Source organism: Trichomycterus rosablanca, chromosome 18 (assembly GCF_030014385.1).
Source record: "Trichomycterus rosablanca isolate fTriRos1 chromosome 18, fTriRos1.hap1, whole genome shotgun sequence".
In the NCBI taxonomy this organism is placed as follows: domain Eukaryota; kingdom Metazoa; phylum Chordata; class Actinopteri; order Siluriformes; family Trichomycteridae; genus Trichomycterus; species Trichomycterus rosablanca.
The window spans coordinates 6,922,043-6,949,834 of NC_086005.1; the positions used below are offsets into that span (position 1 = coordinate 6,922,043).

The following is a 27,792-nucleotide window of genomic DNA, read 5'->3' on the forward strand; positions in this document are numbered from 1 at the left end:
ATAACCAGGGCATCTCAGAAAGGCCGTTTTATTTTCAGACTGACCACTACAGATTTTGGGAGCTTTTGTAAATTTCTGTATACAGTAGCTTTGCTATACTATTTTAATGCTAAAAGATATTACATACTAACATGTATTCATTCATTTATCGATTTCTCTATCCTAGTACCCTGAGCACACAGGAATACACCCAGTGTGCACCAATTATTTGCAGGTCATTTATGTGCAGGTTTTTTTTACATCAATTCTTTGATTTAAACTTCAAGCTACATTGGTACTAAATACTAACAGAACTCTGACACTAGGCAAGAACGAAAGGTTCTTGGAAAGGCACCAGTTTTTGAACCAAAATGCTTCTAAGCCTGCCTTAAAAAGCCTGAACAAACAGGAATACCCCCTGGACAGGGCACTGCGGCAGGTCAGTGCTGGTTGACAACTGCAGAGACTGGGGTTGAAATATGGGCCCTTAATAGACACAATTAGCCGTTTCTAAGGCAGGGAAGGAGGGTGGGAAAGAACCTCCTTGTACCTGCAACAGTGACTCCTGTTCTCTGGTTTAGGCTCTGGCATGAGAAGCTGAGGAATGACCCATAGTATGTTAGGACTCTGTAGAAATAAACTAGTGTCCAGTAAAAAAGAATCTGTAAGTGGCTTCATATTTGTATGAGAAACTGTTCTTGTCTGCTGTCCTTCTTGGAGTCTAGGTGTAGTGCATACAGTAAAGAAATTGTAATTGGGTAATAAAAATAACAGTAGTATTGGGTATTATAGGTCTGTGGGCTACTTATTACCGGGCAGCACAGAAAGAATAAATAATTAGAGATCGCTAGAAAAGCAGTTTTCACTGCTTCTATTTCGGGTGTTATTGTCTTATTGTCACCCCTAGATGGGAGTAGCGTCTCATTGCAGCGAAAAAAGCTCATTTTACATAGTTTGCAAGCAATATTATTAAATCCTCCCTCCCCTGTCGCTCCGTGAAATTATATCTTATATGAAACCGGTCCGTGGTGCAAAAAAGGTTGGGGAACGCTGTTATAGGGTATTATGCATTGCTGGGTATCACACACTTACTCATTTTCTCACACCTGTCACACACCTACTAGTATGGTTTTGGAGGTGGACACATGTATAACATACCCGCCGGTAACCAGAAATTCAGTTAAATCTAGAGACACTGATGCTATGCAGCATTGACCCTAGTTTATAAGTATATAATATACTTTGGATATTGTAATTAGTATGAAAAGTTTGCAGTCATAACGTTCTGCAGTTCGTCAGTGTTGTGGAATTCGTAGCTGTTTCTTTCGCTCAACACGTTTCTTACAAATTTTAAGTGAGATCAGGTTGACTGTCAAAATAGTAAATAATTACTTTTTGGATTAGGCCTATTAATTTCTACAAGCGAAAAAAATCAGCATGCGTGCCAATTTGCATCGAGTTACTGATGTGTGAAATTCACAGACGCTGTGATTCCTCCTCCCCCTCCTTTTTTCCTCTTTTTTTTTTTTTTTGGAGAAAGACCAAGTGAATGGCAAGTATTAGCTTTTCTCCCGACTAGAAAAGAAGAAGCAGGTGATAGATTGAGAGCGGCGGTTGAGGTGAAAAGGCCTGAGACGGCTGTGAAATGGCCGCATGTGTTTCACGCTTTGCTTTTTTGTCCAATAAAAGCAGCGGGCCATGGGATGGACAGAGCCGGCAGACGGGAGGAGGGTGTGAAAATGAATGTTGCAGGCAATTTTTCTTTCACCTCCATTCATTTTCAGAAACTATGCTTTTAAACCCCGGTCTTAATGAGCCGCAGCGGTGCCACTCGCCTAAATGAGAAATGATTTGGCCGGCCAGGACTTCTGGGATTGCAGACGTAGCAAAGCGGTCGTGGTCTTAGAGAACTCGGTTTCTTAGATCAGCTCCCAAAAGAGACTAAAGCAACACAGGTGATCATAGCTCAGTTAATAATTACTATTTAAAGGGCTGGGGGGTTGTCTCTTTCCCATATATAAATCAGTAAAGCTAGAAGTAAGCAAGATACAAGAGTGTCACAGTATGTAAACAAAATATTCTATAGATATTTTGAATGATGCCATAGCACAGTAGGTGAGTGTCCACATGGGTTCCACAAGTAAACATGGGTCCTGGACTGGCTATAAATGACCTTGACCAGGATAAAGCAGTGATTAGACAGACAGCAAATTAATGAATTAATATTATATCAACCTGACATTAACACCAATGGTGTTACATTACAAGCAAGTAATGGTTAAGGGCCTTACTCAGGGGCCCAACAGTAGTAACCTGGGCTTGGACTGGCAACCAGGTGATTGCTAGTCCAGAATCCTAACCACTGAGCTACCACTGCCCTGTTTATGTATATGAACACAAGGTCCTATGGATCTAGGGAAAAGAAAGGAGAGAAGTATACAGTGTATATACACTGATCCATAACATTAACACCACCTCCTTGTTTCTACACTCACTGTCCATTTTTTCAGCTCCACTTACTATATAGAAGCACTTTGTAGATCTACAATTACTGACTGTAGTCCATCTATTTATCTGCATGCTTTGTTAGTCCCCTTTCATGCTGTTCTTCAATGGTCAGGACTCTCCCAGGACTAACACAGCAGGTATTATTTGGGTGGTGGATCATTCTCAGCACTGCAGTGACATGGTGGTGGTGTGTTAGTGTGTGTTGTGCTGGTATGAGTGGATCAGACACAGCAGCGCTGCTTGAGTTTTTAAACACCTCACTGTCACTGCTGGAGTGAGAATGGTCCACCAACCAAGAATATCCAGCCAACAGCGCCATGTGGGCAGCATCCTGTGACCACTGATGAGTGATCGTCTCTGACTTTACATCTACAAGGTGGACCAACTAGGTAGGAGTGTCTAATACAGTGGACAGTGAGTGTACACGTGATCCACTCATACCAGCACAACACACACTAACACACCACCACCATGTCAGTGTCACTGCAGTGCTGAGAATGATCCACCACCTAAATAATACCTGCTCTGTGGTGGTCCTGTGGTGTTTCTGTGGGGGTCCTGACCATTGAAGAACAGGGTGAAAGCAGGCTAAAAAAAAGTATGTAGAGAAACAGATGGACTACAGTCAGTAATTGTAGAAATACGAAGTGCTTCTATATGGTAAGTGGAGCTGATAAAATGGACAGTGAATGTAGAAAGAAGGAGGTGGTTTTAATGTTATGGCTGATCGGTGTATATAAAGATATATATAAATATATAATTTTTTTTTTTTTTTTTTTTTATATAGAGAGGGTGATGGAGGCACAAGGTCAAATTTCAACACATTTCAGAAAATATATTGACTATCTGACCATGTTTCATAGATAGCATTAGCCATTAGACACTTTACAGCTGCAATATCATATTTCAGTCCCCATCCTTCTCTGGTATGAATTCTGTCAGTGAGTCATACTACTTTGTCTATTGGGAGTATTGCCTCCTGTTCACTATGTGTGCATGCACGTGTTAGCGTGTGTGTGTGTGTTTTTTTTTTTAGAAATGAGTAATGAATAGTAGGCTATACATGTGTTTATATATGTAAATAATGAAGAATTTGTACTCCAGCGTATGTTTAGAAACCCTGTGCTCTGTGTGGTCACTCAGTGGTTGAGACTGGCACCACATTTTGTTTGTTTAGGGACCAGCGAGCTGGATGCTAGCGCTAATGCTCGCTCTATGCCGTGTCCCTGTGGCCTCTGCTAGTGTTCCTCACCTCATTTATCGATCTCATCCGAATGCAGCACTGTGGCTCCAGGGTGTGTTCCCTTTGCCCTTCCACTCACTCACTCTCACTCACTCTCTCTCTCTCTCTTTCACACACACACACACACACACACAACATTCTCCACAGCAAAAGGGAATGGTATGTTGTTATAAATACCTCACCATTTAGTTTTATAGTAGCCAGTACACCAACTGGTTGAAGAAATCTGAAAGAAATCAAAGTATCCAAAGGAAACCTAGAAATCAGACCTGAAAATAACTTCCTAACAACACAGTCATCACTATTTTGAGATATTCTGTATGTTGTTATCTAAATGGAGGAGATAAAGTTATGCGTTATGGACATGAAAGAAATTATGGGTTGCCAGAGTGCATAAGTATAAATGAAAATTTGGAACAATGTGGGGATACATTTGAAAAAAAAGAATACATTTGCTTGTAATAACTTGCAGTTTTCTTTGTATTTATAGACAATACACATGAAACAAGTCGAGACAGAAGTGTTTGTTGAGTGAAATCAAGCACTACATTTAAGCCAGAAATGCTTAATCGCAAGCAATGTATTGAAAACTGAGCACTATGATATGATAAACAATCAGCTTAAATATCAACACGCAGTAATGGAGAATCTCAAGTGCTTGTTGTATATTTCCCCAAAATCTGAGGTCATCATTTCTGATGTATACAAAACGCATTGATTTGATTTCTTGCGTTTTATTCCTGCACTTTTGTTTTGTTCTTTTCTCCCAGTCATGTTGCATGGCTCATCTCCGCCTCTGTCTCCACTACCCTGCTTTTAATGGGCTTTTGTGCTTCTGCCAAAAGTCACTCTTCTCCTCTAGCCGGCACTTAGATTGATCAATAGTCCCCAGCATTGCAGTACCATTAGCATGGCAAAGGAAATTAGAGGCAGAAAGGAGGCCAGTGTGCTCTGACATCAAGCTCATGAAAGATGACTCCTTTTTCATGGCCAAGCTCCCACCGCTGCTTTTATATTGTAAAGAAAAATACATAAACAAAACACTGGTGGTCGTGTTTATCAGTATTTTACATTGTAGTGATCAGGAAACTGTTTACTCTTTGCTTTACAATCAGTTCTTAAAAAAACCAACACAAGTCTTCTTAAATCATTTGCTCACCCTGGCACATATAATCGTACCATCACCTGGCTGTAATCACCAGCACTCACTTTTGAATACTGGCCCAGGCGAGTGGATATTATTTGTCATTATCTATCATCAGGCTGATCAGCCAGTTCTCTCTCTGTCATTTTTACACCCAGATCTCTAACGATGACTTAATGTACAAGATTTTCTACTGAAGTCTTTAATCCGCCTTGGGAGGGGAAACCTTTTTGGAGCCAAACCTGTGTTCATCATGACTTTGCATTTCCTTTTCTAAAGCAGCAATCAGTCACATTTACCCTGCAGACTATTATTTTTTTTACCCTCTACAGTGCATAATATTCTCAAAAGATATTAATAATCTGGAGAAATATCTGTGCCTAAAGCACAAGGCTGAAAGCTGCTACTGCAACCAGTGGCTGTGAGCTTAGATACCTCAGAAAGCACAGTATTAAAAATCGACCGGACTTTGTGATGGATATTAACACATAGGCTTGGGAGGACTTTGACAGACCATTCTCTCAATAAACACAGTTCATCTCTGCATCCACAGTGTGCAAGTTAACACTGTTCTATGTGCAGTAAAAGCCACATGTCAACGATATATAGAACACTGCAGATTTCTCTGGATAAAAACACCTCATAAGTAGATTGTTGCACATATAGTTTATGGACGTAATGTACTTTTATTTTGCAAACCATTAAGAATAGTTATCTGGATTATTAACAGAGTACAGGTCAGAAGACAGGGTCCGTCATGTCTGGAGGTGTATCTGTGTCCATACTATGGATAACTTGCACATCTAAACGATGTTTAGACATTTTGGAGCAAACATAGGCTGCATTTTAGATAATGCTTTCAGGAGCATCAATGTTAATGAAGTAAAACACTGAATATTATGTTTTGTGCTATTTAATGTCACTGCTTTCTGTTTTATTTTACATATCGTCTCTTGTCAGGTTTTAAGGTATTTTTGAAGTTCTGTAATTAAACTGAATCAAATGAGTTTGTTAAGCAGCAAATTCACATTTTGTCTCTTACATTACTGCAGTATGTGCAGAAGAAATTAATTTACATGTTTTTAAAAAAAAAAGATTTTTAGGGTGACCACAGATGATAATTTACATTACTGTATAGGTTCTCTTTTAAGTAAACTTTGGTGTAAACTGCTCAAAGAATACTAGCTATCTGATATATTTACACTTTTACTGTCCAGTGTTTCTGAATAAATCAATAAAAGAAACAGAGTTATGGGGATGTTAATTGAACATTTATCTATCAACAAGATATAAATTGCCTTAAGCAGCAGCCTCCACTGGAGATTTAAGGCACTTTGTTTAACAGATCAATTTGCCATTTGATACAAAAATTTATGCCGTTTAAATATTGGACAGTGGGTTTTAAACTGACATTAAACACCAGTGGCTTGACACTGGGCATGCCTGCATGGAATGAATGTCCTTGATATTGGAAAGTTTTAAATAGCAACTGGTTTGTTCAGCAATTTTATTAAGACTATATACCCCCCAGCCAGGCTGGAAATTGACTTTGGCAAACTGTTCATCATATTTACAGTTCAAACTGACACCGGGATCTAAAAAGTGGCCCAGTTGTGTCTCTTTGATGTTCTTTTGTTCTCCCAAACCTCTGTATTATATTATGCTAGGCATTAATATTTAATGTGGCCGGCACCTGCAGCAGGATTAAGCAGGGCATTGGGGGGTTATATTTTAGGCATGAGACTGTTCTGGTACCCTGACGGAGCTGGTAAAAATATATCTTCTTTCTCTCATCATTTGCTGTCATATCACTGGGGAAATCCTTGAGATATCAGCATGTCAAAGCTCTATATAATCACAAAGCCTGTTCAGTGGCACAGTTTGCTGCAGACTCGGGTGTGGACATCTATCAGGGGGTAGGCTGTACAAATATGTGTGTTTGTGTTTGCAGGAGAGAGAGAGAGAACATGCATGCGAGTTCTAGTCTGGCTGACTTCCTTTCTGTACATCCAGCCTAATAGCAAGGCATGGAATAGCCAGGCATGGAATGCATCATCTTATTAGTGAACTTTGCATATCAAGATGTTGCGTTAACTAGCTGAAAATAGTTAATGAACTCTAGCCACCATTGATAAAGCACTTTTAGGAGTTGCATAGTCGTTTTTCTGTGATAATTGGAAAGGTGTTTTGACTCACTTTGATATTAATTGCAGTGCCGCCAGCTTGGCATCAAAGGGCGGCCAGCCGGATGGACCATTATCCATTAAACCTGTTGGCATGCTGCACTAAGCCAACTGATAGTGGCTGAGGGAATTGCTCTCATTAGCTTGAGTGACAGGACCGCTTTGCCCGACCAATTTCATCCCCATCACTGGAAAGTCAGATGTGAATGTTGGAAGTGGCACATAATTGCTTTTTTTTTTATTTCCATGACAACAGACACCCTCCTGACTCAGCCGCCAATTGTATTTACATTCTTCAACAACAACTAAGGAGGCGCTATAGAGAGATCTGCACACTCCTACGACATACTGTATCATCACTTTTGGGCAACTTCTCCAATTAAACATTGTCAGGCGTGACCTTTCAGCTCCAGAATTATTAAGTGCCTCAATCTCTTTTATTAAAGTACATTTATTAAAATATTTTTTAAAACGCTTATTAAAAATAATTGTCTAACAAAACCTGCAAACCATCTCTGCTAAAGTGCTGTGTGCAACCACACCACAGAACTGAGTCTTTTCCATAAAGGTCTAATGAAACTTAGAATCTAAAAGCAGTTCTTAATACAGAATCTTTCCATCTCGCTTCACAACTATTTTAATGGGATTTAGGTCAGGGGACTAAATGACCATGGCTACAGCTTGATTCCATGGTCATCAAACCACTTTTGTGTGGATTTGGACACATTTCAAATTATTTTCCTGCTGAAAGATCTAACTATGATCCAATTTTAATTACATAGAAGGGGCATTGAGATTTGTATTTTAAATCTCCTGGTATTTTATGAAGTCCATGATGTAGTGGTTCCTAACTTGTTTTGTTGGCCTTAGAAGTGAACACAGTGATGAAGCCCCCTCTTTACCGTACCTATCAATGCAGACTAGGTTCTTTTCTGTATAATATTCTTCGGGGTTTGATTCTAGAAATCTTTAATGTCAGTTCCACTTGTGTCTAAAGGCCTTTGGTTGTGTTAATATATAATACTACTCATATAATAATATATTTCAAAAAACAGATGGTTTCATACAGAAAACTAATATAAAAATATTAAATCACTATTTTTAAAGGAATATTTTCACTTTAAATAAAGTTAAGGGTGGCATGGTGGCTCAGTGGGTACCACTGGAGCCTCACAGCAAGAAGGTCCTGGGTTCAATTCACAGGTAAAGTGGTCCGGGTCCTATTTGTGTGGAGTTTGCATGTTCTCCCCGTGTCTGGGTTGGTTTCCTCCCACAGTCCAAAGACATGCAAGTGAGGTGAATTGAAGATACAAAATTGTCCATGACTGTGTTTGACATTAAAAAGACTTGAACTGATGAATCTTGTGTAACCAGTGATTACCTGTCCTGTCATGAATGTAACCCAAAGTGGGTAAATAAAACATTACTTTTATTTATTTATTAGGATTTTAATGTCATAGCTTACCAAAGGGTGCTGAATCTTACTGCATGTCCCATCAGGCCTTTTAACACTGCCTGCTTGGCCTTAGATACACACAGCAAGCAAAAAAGTCCAAGAATGTCAGTCCTGGATAAAAGAATCCAGGTCCTTCAAAGCCTCCATTTCCATACCAAAAGCCTGAAGTCAGGACAGGGTGTTAGAGTTAAATTGGACAGGATAGGGACGGGAGACGAGGGTCACTGGCCTTTCCCTTATGTAATCTCCAAAGAATGTACAAATCTCCCTTTTCTCCCTTGTCCCCCCTCACTGTATGGGTTAAGCCTTTTTCCACAGATATACAGATTAAAATAGAGCCTGTGGATAATACACAATGAGGTACCGATGGCAAAGCCAGGCGATCTGAACCCGCAGAGAGATGGCATGAATTTAAACAGCCCTACTGACGCTGGGAAATGAAGGAGGAAAGAGCGCAAGGAGTTTTAATAAAGAAGCTAGCTCTTAAAATAAAAACCACCACAATGAGTTAATGAGAGTGATTTATAGTTCATAAAAATAAAGCACAGAGCTGTAGCCAAATTATTTTAATCACATGGTGTGTGGTGTCCTGGTATGAGTGTATCAAGTGCTGCTGAAATTTTTATATACTAAACTTACTGGCCTTGTTATTAAGAACACACACCTTGTTAGCACTTGTATGTGTAAAGTTGGAGACTGGAGCAATTTTCTTTTTTTCATGCATACGTTTTAAGTCTTAAGTGGAAATGTTTTGATCACAGGATGCTGCTGGCTTTATGTTTTTGGTCCGTGCTCTATTTTCCTCTCAGCATTGCCACTGTGATATAAAAATCCCAACAACACTGCTGCACCTGCTACACTTATACAAGTGTAGCATACAGCGTAATGTCATTACCTGTTGATTTTACAACAATATATAGATAGATATATAGATACACATAGAGTACATAGCTGCTGGTATTTGGTTACCTGACCAGAAGCGTGTTTATTGCATTAAGCATGGGCATTGTTAAGGAGCCCCCCCCCATGCAGCAATCAAGGGTACATTCCTCCACACACCTAGTGTGTCAAGGTGGCATAGGACCCACTGTGATTCTACCCAGGATGGAATGATTAATAAAACTGAATAAATAAATGACTGACTGATGCAGTAAATCCTCCAAAGCAAAGTATGAAATAAAGTTTTATTTTTAATTTTTTTTTCCATTTGCTTTTCAGAAGTCACTACAGAATATAAATGATTTATTTATTGACTCTTTTGATTTCGTACATATTTTATGAGCACTCTCAAGCTGGTTAAATGAAAGGTGACTGGCATTGAGAATTTCTGATCTGAGACAATGGCTTTGTAGCTGTACACGAGTCCAGTACATTTATAGTGTGGTACTTGTATGATCTGACAGAATAGCTTCAAGATCACTGTGTATTAGCTGGCCTGTTATGAAGACTTTTTAACCAGTTAACCAAGAGCACAGGCTGCTGTTTTTTTGTGTGTAATCAGTTTTTTCATTCAGAACTTAATGTCTTTTGTTTGTCCTTGAAGGGTTTTCAGCAGAATGTTGTTTTATGATTTTATGTGAATCATTTGGATCATCTCTCTCCCATCTGTCCTCATTAAGCATAGCGTCCACCTGCTTGGTTTCTTGGCAGCCAGAATGTTTCTCCCAGTGTGAGTAACAGTGAGTGTCTTTAGCATTCCCTGTTAATGCACACATTTGGCAAGCTTGAGTTTGGGAAATTAGTTTGTTTTTTTTCTTCTTTTTTGGCTTTGTGTTGTTTGTTTACTTGTTTGCATAATGCATGCCTACAGCAGGAGATGTGGACGGTTACTGAGTTAGAGATCTGCCCAAATTAGCTTTCAATGATCTGTGGGGCTGAATATAAACAGTAACCAGTTTAACTGCCCAGGGAAGGAGGAAAGTCAGAATGGAACCATTCTAATTGTGTACCACTAATGAAATTAGCCATAGTGGCGTGCCACTTAAGTGTTCTGATTAAGCCATACATTTCCTCTCTGAGTTCAAAGCATTCCCTTGAAGTTGGAGCCTGTCTTAGAAAAATCTGTTCTTACTGGCTGGACTGTCACCTTGTCATGTCTAAAGTGCTTTTTTTGCAAACTGTTAGCTTTATTTTAAATATATTTCATTGAAATTACATTCTATTTAAGCTTCTTGATGAACAGTTCTTGGTCGTGGTTGAACAGTTGTAAGGTTTTCTTTAAGTAAATGACTACCTGACTGTTGAGGATGTAATAATTATGCTGAAAGTATATAAAAACCTGAAGGCATTAAACTAAATATTTGTTTGTGGATTTAATTACCCAAAGCAGGGGTGTCCAAATTTTTCTTGTTGGGGGCCAGATTGAGTATTTTTTTGTAATAAAACAAATAAAAATATTATAGACATACATGATGACTAACAATTACACTTCCTTTTTATTTAAGTGACTAATGATCTCTCTTTGGCAGTGTTTTGTAAACTAAGATTTTGCTCATTTCACTCACTAGTTTATAATCCTGAAAAGATTATTATACTTTTTTTTTAATTAAACATACCCAGTTCCTTCTGAACCCAGTTAAAATTTTCATTTTCCAAGCGTGCCTGAAATCGTCTGCATTCATGTCTAGTTTTCGTGTATTTGGAGCCGCCATGTTTATCCAAAAACTTGGGAACATTAATGTAGGTGTAATGTTTATGTTTTCAGTTGTGGGTAAGAAGATGGGCGAGGGTTTTATATTTGTTTTATGCAATAGCGACACCTAGAGTTCAAACAGTTTAAGCAGTTTTTTTAAACTGGCTAAATAGCGGGACAACTTGACAATGTGAAGTTTTTTAAATCTTGTTGTGAACTACAGCAGTGATCCAAACTAAACCTGATATCTTCTCACATATTTAATAATAATGCTAGAAGCATAGCTGTTGACTTTGCTGTGCTTATGTAAATAGGGTTAGTTTGACCACACCTGTAAACAAGTGCAAAAATAATTGAAAATCCCTAAAATTTGTAAAATGCTTCCATGCCATAAAATCTTTAACTTTAACTGTAGATTGACAGGCTATATTATTCTGCTTTATGCTTTGAGCTCTCAAACAAGCTTTTGAAACCCTATAAGAACATATTACATACACAGTGACGTGGAGCTAAAAAGGCAACAAATGCATTTGTAAAGACCTGGTGTTTATCAATCCACACTGAGTCAAGTTTTCAGTATCGTTGCTGCTTGATTAGAAGTTGGCACCTTTCAAAAATCACACCAAGAGCACGATGTGTGACGTTAAAGCCAGTGAACATGAACCCAGAATACCTGCAGCAGTGTTAAAGAGAATGTGTACAGTGGCTTTAAAAACAAGCTTTCATCTGAGAGCAGTCACTGCACTGACATGCATATAGTAAATAGTGCTGAAGCAGTGGTGGCTGGCAGGCAGGCAGGTGAGGAAGCGTCATCAATTATTCACAGCACTATCACCAACCTGAATAGGTCTGTAAGTCTGTTGACTAAAAGATTCATTTAGTAGTGCAAATCACCCTCTGGTCACCACTATCAGCAGCTCTGCTTTGCACTGGTGTGCACAGACGGTGTGAATAAGGCTTTCGGTCATTTCAGGCCCTTTAGCAGACGTCGTGTTTGTTAAAATTGAGAATTATCTTTCTATTAACATTGGTCCCGTAGTTATGTTATTCAGGTATTACTTTATTTCTGAAGCTCGGGGGTTTGCATGCAAGCTTGGGGGTTGGGAGGGTCAAAGAGTGCACGCTCTGTAATGATACAATATCAATCACATCCATAATTATGTAAAATCTATAACATCTATCATATCTTTAATAATCTGATATAATATGATCATAAAATAGCCTTTAATCTCTGGGCTGATTTAGATGCCTTTCCTTGTTCACACACACTCACTTCTTTGTCTCATTCTTTTTATTCATCTAGCTGAGCAGTCGCATGAGTTCTGGAGTCATCCAGTCTCCATCAATACAAAAAATGATATCCTATGATTCATTAGCAAACAACTCAACCACGGTATAATTGCATAAGCCTAAATAAACAGAATGAGAGGTTGTACTTAAAGATAATTGGATGAGACAATTATAATAATAATGAACAATGAAGATAATTATATCATGTGATTTAGAAAGAAATGATAACTCTAAGCATATTAGGTAGCCGGGGACTCTGTTTTAACACGTTTGTGTGATCAGTTTTATACTAAATTTAAAATATGTGATTCATTGTTAAAACTGAGGTTCTGTCCTCTCTGGTACAACAAAAAGGCTTCCCTTAGTATTGGGAAATCTCACGTTTATGCCAAACCAGTGGCTGGGAGTCTAAAATAAAAAAAATAAAAATAAAAAATTCCTCCAAGTGTTGATCTGTTCAGTGATGTTGCATTGCTATTTTAATCTGACAATCTCACAGTTACAGATTGTATTAACTGTTTTTAAGATATCAGTACAGTAGTCATTCATTATATCATAATATTGTCTTAATGGGCATAAACATCCATTAAATGTTTATTACAAGGTCATGTCAATCTTATTACACAATTTTAACTGCTAAACTCTTGGTTAAAATCAACACACATCAACTGATGATCTTAAGGCCTTTGCACCTCAGAGTGCACCTAATTCTGTAAAACTGGTTCATTTTATTTGTTATTTTACTGGCTATCATCAGTGTTATTGGTTCACACCATAATGGATCCACTGTAATGAAAAGCTGCCAGCAAACATTGAATTAAAGGCTTTCTCAAACCAAGTGTTTTCAAATGTAGTAAATATTGTAACTGTCGACTTATTATGTTATATAACTTTATTATTGCGTAGTAGACGAGGCTTTATACTACTTGCACCAAGTTATGCATCTTTTCACATTGAGAAGAAGTTTTTGCAGTTTTGAGTTTTTGATTTCATCAGTTTCTGTCAATAAGCTTCAACCTGCCTCGGCTTTTCTTATTTACTGATTCTGTTACTGGCTTGTCTACTCTCTACTAACTCTCGAGCCTGTTCTGCTTGAAAAATAAAAAAAAATGGTTTGGTTTTTTTAATAACGCACCTGCAATTTGGGTGCACACATCTGTACTGTACACACTGTAATTCCATAGGCTTGCTTTATGTCGAAGTGCTAACAAGTCTATTTTTACAGCAAATACAGGCTGTAATTTACAGCTGTGTTTATAATTATAATTATAATTTGATTGCATTCTTGTAGTTATTATTGATTTGGCCTGCTAGATGAGGTTGAATGAATCTATTTTAGAGAAATGTTTTCACTTTGTATGAAGGGTTCAGGTGTTAGCAGTTAGACTGAATCAGTCTGAGAAACGCTGTCCTGTAGACTTCCCGCCATCCACTGATCTAGCCTTGCACTGCGGTTTGACCGTCTCCACTGACCTCATACCTCTGGTGTGATTATATAGGACTGTAAGTGTGCATGTGTGTGGGTCAATACAAAGTGGTTGGGAAAGAAAATCTAAACCAGAGAAATAAAGTGAACAGAGAAAAAGAGTTGTGTGTGTGTTTGTGTCCAACCCCGGGTTACCATGGTTCAGGTTGAATTCTTCCTAAACTCCTATTTGCATTCTTGGCACCGAAGCCCCTCATAAGTGGCTGGTAATTTGGAGATAGTTTGTGGCTAAGACAGTGAAACGGAGCATGGAAAGGAAACATCCGCTTCAGTTCCAGATCCGGGAGTGAAACTTCACTCTGGGGCAGAATGAGCCTTGTGCCAGTTGACTGCACCCTAAACTGTGTGCCAGCTTCCAGCTGGCAAAATTCATTGCTAGCTTATCGTTCTAGCATCCCCGTGAATTAAAGGGTTTAAAAGGCAAAAGCGTTTGCTTTGAGCTGGAAATGCCATTACAGACAAGCTAAGACCTGTGCTGGAATAAGAATCGAGTGGCACTTGGTAACCCGTGTGCTTAAAAAGCATTCACTTGGGAAAGGGGAGGGTGAGGAGGAAGAGAACATAACATGCCTTAATCTAAATGAAAAGGATTTGCCCATTGTTCAGTGGGTTTTAAGGAAGCACAAGGGAAATGAGCAACACTCGCTTACAATTATAAAAGGAAAATGTTCAATTAAAATGTAAATGCGGAAACTAAATTATCTCGGTCAGGGGTTTGCCTCTGTTGTCCTGCGTGCCCATCATCCTGACAATAGTATCAAAAATTCCCATCAGAAAAAAGGCTGGATTTGCTATTCTGGGTGCAGTTAAGAACATGACAAAAGGTATTATTTCTCACTGAAACAAATACACTCCCACACTGGACTTTCTGCTTGCTGTGTTGATCTCTGCAGAACTATCCTTCATATAGTTGAATCATCATGTGATTTATAAAGAAATGATAACTTGCCTTATTACTGGAAAAATCACACTTTTACACCAAACCATGTATGTCACAGATTGTATTAACTGTGTTTTAAGATATCAGGATAGTAGTCAATAATTATACAGTATGATAACACGTCCATTAAGTGTTCATTACATGGTCATGTCAATGTTATAGATGGACAGACAGATGCTTTATTAATCCCGAAGAAAATTAAGTCAATTAAATTAAGTTTTACGATGGACATTGTCTCAAAGCATCTTAACAGAATCCAGGACCAACAGACCAAAAACCCCTGTTGAGCAAGCCGAGGGTGACGGTGGCAAGGAAAAACTACCTTAAAAATACAGGAAGAAACCTTGAGAGGAACCAGACTCAGCAGGGACCCTCATCCTCCTTGGGTGGCCTGGAGGATAATTTGAATAAATAGGATTTACACGACTCAAACAAACACAAAATTAAATTGAACTAAAAGTTATAACTAGCAAAAAACAATAATGTAAACAATTGGAGTTCTTCATTATTCAGTCCAGTCTGTGATTAAGTCCGTAGTGAGTTCTTGACATTTTTGGTACAAACATGCAAGGTTCCCATCACAACTAGCAGAAGCAGCATCGTTGGCACGGCGGATTCAACCTTGGGTAAGTAAACAGGTTTCCGTCAGAACCACCTTGGGGAAATCAGGGCCTCAGTATCAAATTACATAGATCAAAAGTAATAGTACACACTATAAAGATTCACATTATACAACAGATTCACATTAATCACAACATTATTACACAACTTTAACTACTTAACTCTTGGTTAAAATCAACACACGTCAACTGACAATCTTAAGGTGTTTGCACCTCAGAGTGCATCGAATTCTGTGGCTGTTAACTTTCTGCTTGGTGTGTTGGTCTTCGCAGAACTATCCTTCATGGACCTGACTGGCATGGTTCTCTGTGTGGCACCATTAGGAAGCTGCACTAGCATCTGCTGTTGTGGCCATAAGCTTTACGGTTAATTGCTTAACTATGGTGGCAGTGTTTATTTCACCGCCGTTGTATGAAATGGTGCATGGAAAGGTAATGGATGCCCAGGGTGATTCAAGGGCTGTGGTTAATCTCTGCCAAGTTTTTTTTGCTGCCACCCAGCCTCAGCTGTAGTGCATTATTCAAATTTCCCTCTGATTTAAAGGAACTCTCTGTTCTGCTATCATCAACACAAACATCAGCACAAAAAGCAAATCAGATTGTAGCCACAGTATCCAGGTGTTTATGTCCAGCTACGTTTACAGTATATATCAGGTAGTTTACTGCCAAGCATCAGAGACTGAGACTAGGAGGTGGCATGGTGGGTAGAGCTGTTGCCTCACAGCAAGAAGATTCTGGGTTTGATTCCCAGGTAAAGTGGGTCTTTTCTGTGCCGAGTTTGCATGTTCTCCCCGTCTGCGTGGTTTTCCTCTTGGACGCTCCTTATATTGGAGAATTGTCCATGAATGTGTTTGACGTTAAATATTTGAACTGATGAATCTTGTGTAACCAGTAACTACCTGTCCTGTCATGAATGTAACCAAAGTGTAAAACATGACGTTAAAATCCTAATAAATAAATAAATAAAATGATCATCTCTATCGACAGGTGGAGCTCTCGGACAGCACCTCCCACACCATCACAGATGCAGTTGTGGGGAAGGAATACATCATCCAGCTGGCAGCTAAAGACATGGAGATTGGCACTTGGAGTGACTGGAGTGTGGCTGTGCATGCAACACCCTGGACAGAGGAGCCCAAGCCCATCACCTCCACCACTGAGGCAGAACTCCCCATAGGTGAGCGTCATCTGTTACTCCCAATTCAACTGTAGTTATTGTTACACAAACTTACAAGGGCTTTTCCATCAAACCCTTTCTAACACGCTAGCACACTACTTATGAGAACCGAGTTTGAGACTCAGCAGGGGTGGCTCGTGGGTAGCACTGTCGCCTCACAGCAGGAAGGTCCTTCGTTTAGTTCCCAGGTGGGGCGGTGTGGGTCCTTTCTGTGTGGAGTTTGCATGTTCTTCCCGTGTCTGTGTGGGTTTCCTCCCACAGTCCAAAACCATGCAAGTGAGGTGAATTGGAGATACAAAATTGTCCATGACTGTGTTTGATATTGGACTTAAATTGATTAATCTTGTGTAACCAGTAACTACCTGTCCTTTCATGAATGTAACCAAAGTGTGTAAAATGTCCCGTTAAAATCCTAATAAATAAATAAACTGAGACTTAGCAGTTCCATCCTGGTCAGGCACTCAGCAGGCACAACTGGCTGTGTCTGAGTAAGGGAAAGGCAGGATAGTACTGGCTCAAGTGGAGGAATACAGAGAGAACAGTGTCCTTCCGTACTTTGTTAGGGCACCCTGTAAGAATTAAGTGGTCAGCAGATTCACGTGTGTCAGATAAGTGGTAGTGGTCAAAACAATATGCAAAACAATATGCAATATGCAAAACAATATGCAAGATCAAGAAATAAAATACATCCCCTAATTTCATCCCCTAACATCCCCTTTAAAATCATATGTACATACTGTTTAATTGTATGTTAGATAAAATGCTTGCTGAACTGGCAGGCAACACGACTGTACATCAACCTAATTGGTCGGATATCGTTGGTCCACATCATTAGTGGGTTTTTTTTCTTTAGTTTATAGGGTCTGTAAAATCAATATACCCTTATTTAATTTCATTAAGATGGGCTGGCTTGTTTAATCTTACTCAGATTTATAAGTATGAGACCAGGCTGTACCATTTGATCTGATTTTTATCTTTAATAATCAAAGACAAAAATTTGAAAAGGTATTGCACTACAAAGTCAGACTGCCTCCTGCTGGACAGTAATGTCAGTACACAATAAAACTAAGTTTAATGATGAAAATAGTGCTTAATTATAACTTTATTAACAATTAATAAATAGTTGGAACTGTATGTTCAAGCTGCTTTAATGTCAACTCTTTTTCATAAAATGTCAGTTGTTGGTGTATTTAATATTGGCCTCAATGTCTTAACACTTATATTTTGGTCTCCCTACCTTACAAGTTAACAAACCCAGTGTAAAAAAAAAAGTGTATTATAACATGTCCATGAACTTTGGTCTAAGATCTTATAGCGCCCGACTTCTTATTTATTCCCTGTCTTGATGAAATTCTCTGTTCTGATTGGTCAGAAAACTGTTGATGCATTTTGACAAAGTCATCCAAATACTTCTGAATAATTATTACAGTGCTGGAGGACTTGAGTCTCATTTTTGAAATTGAGATTTTGCACACACTTTCTGTACACTGAAAAACTACTAAACAAGAACATCTCTGTCTGTTTGATTTATGCAAGTGATTTGACAAAAGGCATTAGATTGTTTAGTTGAAATAAGACATTGAAATTGGCTATTTGCATGATAATGTTTGATAGGAATTGATTTGGCATGCTGCAGTTCCTTTATTTCTTAATGTTTGTTAATAAAAGTGGGCAGAGCAAGCTTATATTTACCTCACAAAAGAAGCAGATGTTTGTTTGCCTGTTCCTTTATTAGCATACTTATTTTAAATTGTATGTAAGCAGCATCCTTTAGTCATTAGAGTTAGTCGCAGTTTTTAAGGTTCTGTAAAGTAAAGAGTGATACAACCATGCACCACTAATAAACTTGAACTGTTGAAGTGCTTGAAAGATGTCTTTCAAATTATGGGTGGCACAGTGGCGTGGTGGGTGACGCTATTGCCTGCCAGTGAAAAGGTCTTAGGTACAATTCCCAGGTGAAGCATTCTGGGTCCCTTCTGTGTGGAGTTTGCATGTTCTCCCTAAGTTTGTGTGGGTTTGCTTCTAGAGCTCTGGTTTTCTCCTACAGTCACAGACAAAGATGTGTGGTGTGTAGGTGAGGTGAATTGGAGATGCAAAATTGTCCGTGATGGTGCGTTTGACATTAAACTTAAACTGATGAATCATGTGTAACCTGTAGCTGCCTGCCCTGTCATGAATGTAACTAAAGTGTAAAACATGATGTTAAACTTCTAACAAACAAAATTTCGAGTTAATTTGAGTTTTATACAATTTATTTAAGCTTTTTTAGATGCAAGTATCTCAAACACAGAGGAAAAGACACAATAAAGATGTTTAGGAACTTGATTAAATTAAGCAGGAGAGCTAAATTAACTGCAACAAGAGGTCTGTCTAACTCCTGGTTGTAAAAAAGTATTGATGAGCTTGTTCTTCTTTAGCAGATAAGAGAATCCCATAAAACTTAAAAGCCACTGTCTCTGTTTTTTTACTGTTAAAAAATAGCACTGACAGCTTGATATACAAAAGCAAATACAGTCCCAAAATATCCTGTCCATAACAAAACTAAAGCAACACGTATAATAAACATACATAAACAACAGACACAACACATGAAGGGCGTCACGGTGACTAAATTGGTAGCACTGTCACCTCACAGCAAGAAGGTCCTGGGTTCGATCCCCAGGTGGGGTGGTCTGTGTCTTTTCTGTGTAGTTTGCATGTTCTCCCCGTGTCTGCGTGGGTGTCCTCCAGGTGTTCTATTTTCATCCCACAGTCCAAAGATGAACAGTCCTGCCATGAACATGGCCCAAAGGCAGACGTGGTATAAACACTAAACTAACTGACAACAGCTATTAGTGATTGTACACTATATAAACAAAAGTATTGGGACACCCCTTCTACTTTGAATTGATGTGTTTTAGCCACAAGATTTGCAAACCATTGTAAAAAAATTAAAAAGCAACAGTTCAGGGAAGGATGTTTCTTGTTCCAGACACAAGATTTATAAAGACATGAAGGAAAGCTTAATTTAAATCAACTCCAATGGTCTGTGGAGAGACCCGACCTCAGCCCTCTGATGCTCTTTTGAGTAAATGGGCACAAATTCCCTCCAACTTACTTCTTGTCTAGTGAGAAGCCTTTTTTAGAAGTGTGGCTGTTGTTATAGGTGAAAAGATCACATTTAAAATAGACATCACTCTATTTTAAATACAATTTGTTTGTTTTTAAAAAAAGGGTGTCCAAATACTTTTGGTCATCTAGTGCATGCAGCTACTACTGTGGTCATTGCAAAACAGTAGGCAGGATTTAATTTCTTTCACTTGATGACATATTTCATTCAAGCTATACTTAGTAAGTTGGTAAGTCAGCATAAGTCTGAGCTTTTGTAGTAGATCCCTGCTTAAAGGCTTTCCTTTAAATGCTGTAGTTATTCTCAACTGTTAGGAAACTTGAGATCTGAGACTACCATACTGCATAGCACAGTTATGACACATTGCTTATGTACTATTTATACACTTAACAGGGATGAACCAAACATTGGAACCACCGCCCAAAATGTTCATGGCAATGCTTATTTCCTAACAATTGTGTATGCTGCCTACCTGGGCAGCTGCCTAAATAGAGAGGATTTTAATAAGACATTGAACTCAAAAGGCAGATTATTTAGACGCACTACTTAGACAGCGATTACGTCATCACAGTTTTCACTTACTAATCTACAGTTGTGCTCCACTGAATGCTGGGATTGCCTTCACCGCTAAGGAAGCATCGGATGCTCCCTCATCATTCAGTCAGATTATAGCTTTAAATTAAGGCACCTTAGTAGGCAGCATTTTAAGGTATCTAAGAATTCAGACAGGCTTCTTCCCAAGAGTACGTGTAGGATGATGTAAAATGCATCTATGTAGAGAGATCACTAGGTTTTCAGACAGACCCTATATGTTGGGCTAGTGGTTACTCATAATACACAAGTTGAATGCAGCAGAAATGATCAGGTGTAAAGACAAGGGTGACTTTAATTAGGGCTAAATTATAATGGTCATATGAGTGGGTTAAAGTATATCAGAAATAGCAAGGGGTGCTTACAGGTAGCCGTGTTGAATATCCACCGATTGGTCCAGGAAGGGACAAGTCTCAACCACAGACAGGTTGATGATCTACCAAAACTTATTGATGCCAGTGGACATGAAGGCCAACAGAAGTGCTAGTGTGTCTCAAATCGTAGGTCATTTTAATACTGGTGATGAGGTCATTGTATCACACACAGTGCATCAAACACTTCTATATAAGTGGCTGCATAAACAGAGGTCAGTAAAAGTGACCATGCTACCAAGTCATGGACCACAGACAGGTTGACGTTCGACCAGAACTCAGCGGACATGACGGACATGACAGCTATGGCATCTGGAACAGACCAATAGAGGGGGCCACTGTTGCTCAGATTGCAGCTCATTTTAATACTGGTGATGAGGTGAATGTGTCACACATTGTGCATCAAACCCTTCTATATATGTGGCTGTGTAATCAGAGGTCAGTCAAAGGGACCACAGATAGGTTGATGGTCAGCCAGAACTTATAGATTGTAGAGGACATAAAGACCATGGCATCTGGTACAGACCAACAGAAGGGCTAGTGTGGCTCAAATCACAGGTCATTTTAATACTGGTGATAAGGTGATTGTGTCACACAGTGCATCAAACCCTTCATCAAACCCTTCTATGTATTTGGCTGTGCAATTAGAGGTCAGTCAGTGTAACCATGCTAACTTCTGTCCACCATTGACACCTATAATGGGCATGCAGGTATCAGAACTGGACATCACAGAAATGAAAGAATGTCAGCTGGTCTAACAGATCCTGTTTTCTCCAGGATCATGTGTGTTGTTTAGTTGCAGAGGAGATGGGGATCTTCAAGTACCTCTTAGTGTTCCAGACCCGAGCAGTTGCATGTTTTGATTGATGATTTGTAGCTTCACACTGCAAAACACTGCAAAATTAGCTTTTACTCATATGCAGTGCAATGCTTGTGCTAGTAATTTGTGCATGTTGTAATTAATAGTGACGTTGCTGCGGTGTGATGTAGGGCCATGTGTTTGATTTGAGGAAACACTGTGTTGCTAGTGATTTCACACACTATCTACACCATGCAAGTAATACAATAAATAATTGAAATTAATTAAAAGCGTAACTTATTCCTGCTCACATACATGATTAATCATTTTTATAGCCAGGCAGCATAAACAAGCTCACCGCATGATTGGAGCCAGCAATGTTCCACTGCTGTTTCAATACACAATCACTAATGTACAATCACTCTGTATCTTTTCAATGATTGTAATAATGAGGTCGTTTTTTTCATCACAGCCTAAACCATAATTTAAAAAGTTATCATCCTGTTTTGCTTTTACAGCTGCCCGTATTACACTTGATTACAGGATTTGCCAAAGACAGTCATTTTTTACTAATGACCCTGTCCACAAACAGCCAGGAAATATTGAAATAACCTTCAATTAGCTTTATGACTAATTTCTTATAGGCACAAAACATAACTCATAACAGGAAAGATTAAAACATTAGAACCGCCCACTGTCAAAACAGTTCTGATCCACCAAGACATGGACTCCACAAGGCATCTGAAAAGCTTCTTTATCCTCTGTACGTTGGTCAGGTGGATGGTCCTTAAGTGCATCCTGGTGACATCTCTTCTGTGGGTAAACAATGCTCATGTACCAGAGCTGCATTATCTTGAATAATGGTAATATGTGTTGGTGCTCTATAAGCTGCAGCAGTGTTGTTGGAATTTTTAAATACAGTTTTTAGCAAATGTAAAAATGTACATTTATATTATCTGCATTTTGCTGACGCTTTTATCCAAAGCAACTTACAGTACTTTGACAGTATATCTTGTCCAAGCAATTGAAGGTTAAGACCCTTGCTCAGTGGCCCAACAGTGGCAACCTTAAACCAGCAACATTGTGTTCACTAGTCCAGTACCTTAACTGCTAAGCTGCCAACTGGTCCCAACATCTCAACAACACTGCTGCACCTGATACGCTTATACCAGTACAACACATTGTACCATGCTATTACCTTGTTAGGGTCATTGTGGGGAAAAATGGTTTATCACCCAAAATAACATCTGGTCAGTGATTATAAAATAGTGAACAGGGGGATGACAAAGTGTACAGAGCAACAGATGCGCTACAGTCAGTAATTGTACAACCACAAAGTTAATCAAATTAAATCATCGAAAAATGTAGGTACCAGATAGATGTACCTAATAAAGTGCTAGGTGTGGATGCGGAGACTAAACATAGCTTTATTTACTTTATTCTTTTATTTAAGGCAAATTATTGGTGCACATTCAGCAACAGCTCTGCCACTAATTGAACCAAGTTCTCCAAATTGCACGAAAAAACTTCCTGCCATGTGTTAATGTCATGAAAATAAAAATGTTTGTATGTTCTCTGCAGAAACCACGCCATCTGCTGCTCCACCTTCAGCCAAGCCAAGAGTGGGAGTCCCCAGAGGACAGTGCTCTGCTCTCATCTGCTCATCCCATGTCCTCCTGGTGTGCTTCCTGCTGTCCATGTACATGTGGTATGTGCAGATTTCTATATCAGACCCACATTAATCAGAATTCTATGTCAGAAAGAAATGAACCTGATATTTAGGCTACACTCACTACAAGCAAATCTGGCCTAGATAGATTTTCTTCACGTGTCAGCTTTGTTGGGTTTTACTCTATTGTTGAGAGTTTCTTATGATGTCTTTTATGTCATATGACCTGAAGTCTGATAAAACATAACTGGTCATGATGTCTTGGTTAGAAGGATTGCTTTCCGTTGATCAGAGTGACACTAGCCCGTCACATGCAATCTTTGCAAACTGAATAGAGCATTTAGAGTTCATCAAGTGATCCTGATCCATTATATGACGTTGGACGAGCAGCACTTTAAAAGATGTCTTGATTGTCAATTTTACTTCTCATAACCCTTCCTAAATAGTAGCTATGGGCCACAAGAAAGACTAGTTTGCCTTAGCTAGATCATAGTTAGCTAATTACTATAAAAACTGGTTTTCAAGCTTCCAGTTAGCTAGGTGTTAACCACTGGACTTTCACTGGGCAGGGATTGTAATAGTGATGTAGCCCTTTAACCGCTTAATTCCTCCCATGTAGTTCTCTCGGGTCCAATTTCTACTCTAGGCCCTTGGAATTCTCAAGCATTACATTTTTTATAGCACCCCACAGCACAGGTGTTTTAAATCGGTATATATTGTTGTCTTTTTTTGGTTGAGAAGGTCAAATGGTTTTGAAATGACCCACCAAGATAAGCTTTCATGTGCAGGCCTAGCATAGCAGCTTCTGAGTTGATACTTGGGGCACTTTGTATTTTTACTTCAAGCAGTTTTGCAAACCAAAACCGTGAAAAAAAAACAAAAAAAAAAAACAATATCACCTCACATGTATTAAATGGGATCAAATTTAACCTGGCACACAGACAGATGACCAAAAATAACCATGCTTGACACTTTATACTGTACTGTCATGTTGGAAGGAACCACTGCAAGTCTGTCCTGTCCTAGACTATTAAACATTCTGTTTAGGACGTCAACATGTCCCCATCTCCCATGAACCTCAGGGGACTACCTAACCTACACACCATAAGATCAGTAAAACTGATTGATTCCCAATAGCCGTTAGTCAACAGGGTCAGTCAAATAACGAGCAGGAGATTTATTAGCTGGGTGTATGCATGTTTACAGTGCGCTTATTCATGCAGATCTCTGTATGTTTACATAATGAGCTAAGCTCTAATTAAAGCTAACTCATGCAGAGGATCAGCAGGCCGCGCTTCTGTTCAAAGACCGAGATGTGCAACTGTGTCACCTTGTAGCTTGATAGACCAGAGCGACCTATAGAGCAGGGATCAATAAAAAAAAGTGGCTCACCACCAAATTGTGTCTTCCCTTACATACAGAGATAGAAACAGCTTAGCCCAAACTTCTTTTTGAGCTGCCAGAAAGGAATTTAATTGGTCGGTCAGTAATGGCCTGGGGAGAATCTCGGGACAGCATCACAGACGTCTGCCTAGCAATTCCAGCATCCACTGATAGGAAGCAGGGGTCAGACAGACCCAATTCTGTGCTTCTATTAGTACAAATCTCTCAGCATGTCAGAGGAACTGGTGCTGTATTCACTGCATTACTGTCTTTGTGGAGGTGTGAAACTGTGAAATCAGGGTTAGTGTTTGGATCATTACACCTTGTAGGATCAAACCCTGAATTGTCTGTGCCAGGTGTCCCATGTTTTTAAAAGGACTGTTGTGGCAGCAGGTTCTTATTTCAACTATACAGGAAGTACACCAGATCCATCTAAACAAATATTTTGAAGAAGTGATTAAATAAATGTTTTTGGGTGAAGTTTTGGCTTGGCTGGGATGAAAACCTTGTGCAGCCAGGAGTGTGCAGTGGCTATACCATGTTCTGATCAGAACAGGACTGAACAGCCAGACAACACATGTTTTTGGGCATCCTACCCACTTCTGCTTGCTTATATGCAGACAGAAAACACTCCAATAGTAAGTAAAGTTAGAATATGTATACATCTGTTTTAGATGTGAGATATTGTATTTAAAAAACAAGTTCCATGCACCATAACATGGTTAAGATGAAATGCAGCATATAAAAAGTTAGAACTGTCTTGATTAATACCTTTGAGGGGTGGCATGGTGGCTCAGTGGGTAGCACTGTTATCTCACAGCAAGGAGGTTCTAGGTTTGATTCCCAGGTGGAGCGGTCAGCACGAACTCTGAGTTTGCATGTTCTCCCTGTGTCTGTATGGGTTTCCTCTGCGAGCTCCGGTTTCCTCCCACAGTCCAAAGATGTGCAAGTGAGGTGAATTGGAGACACTAAATTGTCATTGACATTAAAGACTTGAACTGATGAATCTTGTGTAACCAGTAACTACCTGTCCTGTCATGAATGTAACCAAAGTGTGTAAAACATGACGTTAAAAATCCTAATAAAATAAATAAATACCTTTAAGCTTTTAAAAAGCTGTTATTATATCCTCACTCTATTTACAAAAAAGACAGAGAATGGACAGACCAATGGCATTCACTTTAAAAACCCAACCTTTTTAGGAGTTGTTAAAAGTTTACCAGTTATCTTGTTTGGTCTAGATGTCAATGGTTTGGGGGAAAAAGTGCTTTTTTAAAGCTTTGGCATTAATTTAGCAATTTTCTGGTATTAAAAATAGCTAAATGTGGCTTTTCTTCTTAAATATGTCTATTTGGCAATGATCAAGTCTAGTCATTGGTTCACGTGATGTATTTATTAAGTCTGTTACAGTATGTTACAGACTGAAAATAATTAAGAACGTCAGACTGTTAACTGTTAGAGAAGATCGTGTACCTAATTGTAACCCATTTCCCTTCTTCTCTTCTTTTGCAGATGTTTATAATTCATTCCTGTGGAAGGTCTTCTAGTTCTATTTTGCACATCTTAATGGATATCGTGCATTGATAATTTAATTCAAGTTTTTTTCCCTCTCTCTCACATAATGAAAAAAATCTACAGTTAATTAATGATGACATTATGGGGGAGAAAAGAAAATGCAACAGCATCTCTGGAGGCGTGGCTGAAGGTGGAGTGAGCACAGACACAGGACTCAAACATACAGGAGGCCAAACATACGGGGACATGAACTCGGAACACGGCTTTTGTCTCATCGCAGCACAACAAAAGAAAACATCCGTCTCTCCTTCCCGTTGCCTTTTTTTAAACAATCGGAGCCTTTTTATTTCTTTCACACATTGGAGATGATGGTACGGGCTCAAAGTGTGTGTCATGAAATTCAGCAGCATACAGCTAATCGGTCATGCCAAAGACGTGGAATGTTAAGTTTCCCACGATCCTTAGCTTCCCCAAGCCTGTGTCTGTGCGAGGGACTGGAAGCTGCAGCGCAAAATCTCCATCCAGCAACCGTAACATAGACTGAGGACTAACAAGCCTAGAATAAAGGTCATCATTTGATTAGGATTGTTTATATCACGTAGCTTTCTTTTCTTGCATTTGGCTTTTGTTATCGAGAGGCTGAAAGACAGACGCTCTCACACACACGCGTTTAAACATGTCTTACACATCTTATAATGGATTTTTTTGACAGGAAAACAATTTCGTTGTTTCAGATCATTTACTGGTTCTTTGTAAAAACCACTGGTCACTCGCCAACACCAATCACTTCAACATCAGACTCCAGTTGTCATGGCCAGTGACAGTTTTTTTATGTTGCTTTATTCAAGGAATATTATAATTATTTTTAATTAAAAACTTACATATAGCATTTTAGTTTTTTTTTTTTTTCATTCACAATTGCTTAATTCACGATCATATTTTGTAAACTACGATATGTATCTTTAACATCGAAAAAAAGTTTATTATTTAATAATGTATGTATTAGCATTAGATTCTTGTAACCTGTATCTGGGTTCTTTTTATAGATGTATATAAAACAAGAGGTTGTTCATTAAATGTGACCATTTCACAATGACTTTGACCGTTCCTTAATTCTGCAGTTTTATTTGTATTTCATGATGCTTTTATTCTTTGCAATATTTTGTCCTTGCTGCTGTATAAAGGCCAAGTTACAGACAAGCAGCCATATCAGGGTCATATCACAGCAATTCAAGTATGCAAATGTTATATAAATATGCACTGATCAGGAATAACATTAAAACCACCTCCTTGTTTCTACACACACTGTCCATTTTATCAGCTCCACTTACCATATAGAAGCACTTTGTATTTCTACAATTACTGACTGTAGTCCATCTGTTTCTCTACATACTGTTTTAGTCTGCTTTCACTCTGTTCTTCAGTGGTCAGGACCCACACAAGACCACCACATTGCAGGTATTATTTAGGTGGTGGATCATTCTCAGCACTGCAGTGACACTGACAATGGTGGTGGTGTGTTAGTGTGTATTGTGCTGGTATGAGTGGATCAGACACAGCAGCGCTTATGGAGTTTTAAAATACCATGTCCACTCACTGTCCACTCTATTAGACACTCCTACATAGTTGGTCCACCTTGTAGATGTAAAGTCAAAGACAATCGCTTATCTATTGCTGCTGTTTGAGTTGGTCATCTT

At 38.9% G+C, this 27,792-nt stretch overlaps 1 protein-coding gene across 4 annotated transcripts in view; it reads left to right on the forward strand.

Annotated features, from left to right (window-relative positions):
• The window catches only part of cntfr (ciliary neurotrophic factor receptor), a 323,782-nt gene extending 296,610 nt beyond the window's left edge, over window positions 1–27,172 (forward strand). For all 4 annotated transcript variants that reach the window (XM_063014160.1, XM_063014161.1, XM_063014162.1 and 1 more), the window contains 3 exons: window positions 16,469–16,658; window positions 23,110–23,236; window positions 26,093–27,172. In XM_063014160.1, coding sequence (XP_062870230.1) covers window positions 16,469–16,658; window positions 23,110–23,236; window position 26,093 — 318 coding nt within the window. In that variant the 3' untranslated portion in view covers window positions 26,094–27,172. The remainder of the gene's footprint in view (window positions 1–16,468; window positions 16,659–23,109; window positions 23,237–26,092) is intronic.
• Window positions 27,173–27,792: the final 620 nt, after the last annotated feature.